The sequence below is a fragment of the Austrofundulus limnaeus genome, unplaced genomic scaffold (assembly GCF_001266775.1).
Source record: "Austrofundulus limnaeus strain Quisiro unplaced genomic scaffold, Austrofundulus_limnaeus-1.0 Scaffold365, whole genome shotgun sequence".
Classification (NCBI taxonomy): Eukaryota; Metazoa; Chordata; class Actinopteri; order Cyprinodontiformes; family Rivulidae; genus Austrofundulus; species Austrofundulus limnaeus.
In genome coordinates, this window is record NW_013952767.1 from 336,342 (window position 1) to 338,449 (window position 2,108).

The 2,108-nt window shown below is 36.4% G+C and overlaps 1 protein-coding gene across 1 annotated transcript in view; it reads left to right on the forward strand.

The window, feature by feature from the left end:
* Window positions 1-2,108, forward strand: part of LOC106528250 (N(G),N(G)-dimethylarginine dimethylaminohydrolase 1) — a gene marked incomplete at its 3' end in the record, with an annotated part of 131,245 nt that overhangs the window by 4,937 nt on the left and 124,200 nt on the right. Inside the window, 1 exon segment of the mRNA XM_014023375.1 lies at window positions 1,056-1,162. Coding sequence (XP_013878829.1) covers window positions 1,056-1,162 — 107 coding nt within the window.

Sequence of the window (2,108 nt, forward strand, 5' to 3'; positions counted from 1 at the left end):
ATATTAACTATAATAATAATTGTTTCAAACAATTCTCTCTAAACGTGTTTTAAAATGCTAGATTTTTTCTTTTATTTTCAGAATATTTCAAACTCCTCCTGCTCAGTTGTCTCTGCACTCGCAGCCCTGTTGACACAGGTGTGATGACCTGAGGACAGGACGGTAGAGGGTAAATTTCTACCGTAAAGCAACTTCATATCGTTTCTACCATCTATTGCATATACAGCGCAGCGCTAGGTTGCACTTAACAATACGTCACTGAAAACAGTTCATGTTCAGTTTCTAGAGTTTCTGGTTATTGAATTATTTATTCCACAACCTTCAAATCCCAAATGTCACAATAGAGGTCAAATCTGAGAATTTCATTAAAACTTGGCAAAACGCGCTACAAAATGTTCTTTCTGTTCTCTCGTTGCTGCCTGTTGTTTCGGGCACCTCTCTGCATTCCTTTGGCATAGTTTTGTGAAAGATACGGTCTCTGCCTGACACGAGCCAAATACCTGTCTCTCAGCAGAAACCTGAACACGGGTCTGTTCATGAAAGGATTAAGTCTCACCTTACACCACCTCCAGATCTTCACCTCAGTCACACACWTGCTCAGATGTCTGTGTCGCTACTTTATTTGATAATGTTTACATTTGACAAAAATATCCAGGTAAGCAAGGATGGACAAACCGTTCCGACTGCAGTAAAACATAAAAGCTACATGTTTTCTATGGTTTATGTATTTGTGTTGTAAGGTATCCATTTAAGCAGCTGAACCAAAGAAATGTGTTTATAACATAAAGCAAGCTGTTAGTCTAAAGAATTTTACCTCTATAAAATGTTTTTTATTCCAGTTTGAATTAGAGAGCAGTGAAGTATTAAAATAAAAATAAATATTATAAAGTGGTCTTTACTATAAACCTCTTTTCTTAGTAATGAAATGCAATTTATTGATATTCTTATCCTTCTTTTTTCAAATTGAGTTTTTTTTTACTGTCTATAAAATTCTGAATATGTGACTGAACTGCTTTTCATTAAATAACCTAACATAACATGCTTATATTTTCCAGTTTGCTGTGTGTGAAGAAACACAAAGACGGCACAGGATGCAGCGGAGTTCGAAATAAAACTGCGTTTGTCTCTCTGTCGCAGTTTGATGAAATGGCACTTCTCAGTGGTGAGCGTTAGGAAGTTTTCAGTCATTTTATAGTAGGCCTGGGTGGTAAACGAAAAAATGACCAATACCGACATTTATGACAATAACCGACGTCTTTTTGCCCGTGTCTGTATTTTTGGTATTTAAAAAAAAAAGAGGAAAAGAGAAACTTGTTTGTTTTCTGTTGCGGTCTCGTTAAAGCCGACCAGTCTGATACAGGYTTAAACAGACTCAGCTCAACTCAACTCAGCTTTATTTATAAAGCCCTTTAAGACGACCACAACTGCAACAAAGTGTTGTACTTATATAAAATCAAAACATGAAAACACAAGACAATGATTAAAAACACTAAAACCAGTAATAAAACAATAAAATAAAAATAGAATAAAAAAGTCTCAGGCTGTGCCAAAAGCCAGGGAGTAAAAGTGTGTTTTAGACGCTGCTTTCAACAAATCAAACTAACCCCACAGCTTTATCCAATCAGAGCAGAGCAGGGCGGGACTTACTGATGTTGGTGCAGCACTCTGCAGGATAAACACCGGTCAGCCTGCAGCTCCTGTCCTGAGTGACTGTTCCAGGAGCGCACCGAGGTGCACACAGGCTGAACCGCTGTTTCAGCTCTTCCAATGAAACATTAACTCCAACAGATGAACATTTGTTTGTCCCATATTATAGAAAAGACAAGTCTCCACTTAGCGTTACCGCACCCCACCCAAAGAAAAGCCGCTGTGTAGCTTATCATATCTACAAATTTCATTCTTCACAATATATCTTGCTTACATTTACAACCATACTGTGACTAAACTGTTCTGTGATTCAATACATGATCAAATATGAAGAATAAATTGTATTAAATGATTACATGAGCTCTCTAAAAATAATCTTTTTGAAAGAAAAAGTTATTTTAATAGAGAAATCAGTCAGTCTAACAAATAAAAATGTATTTAAGTTATTTTGTGCAGTACAA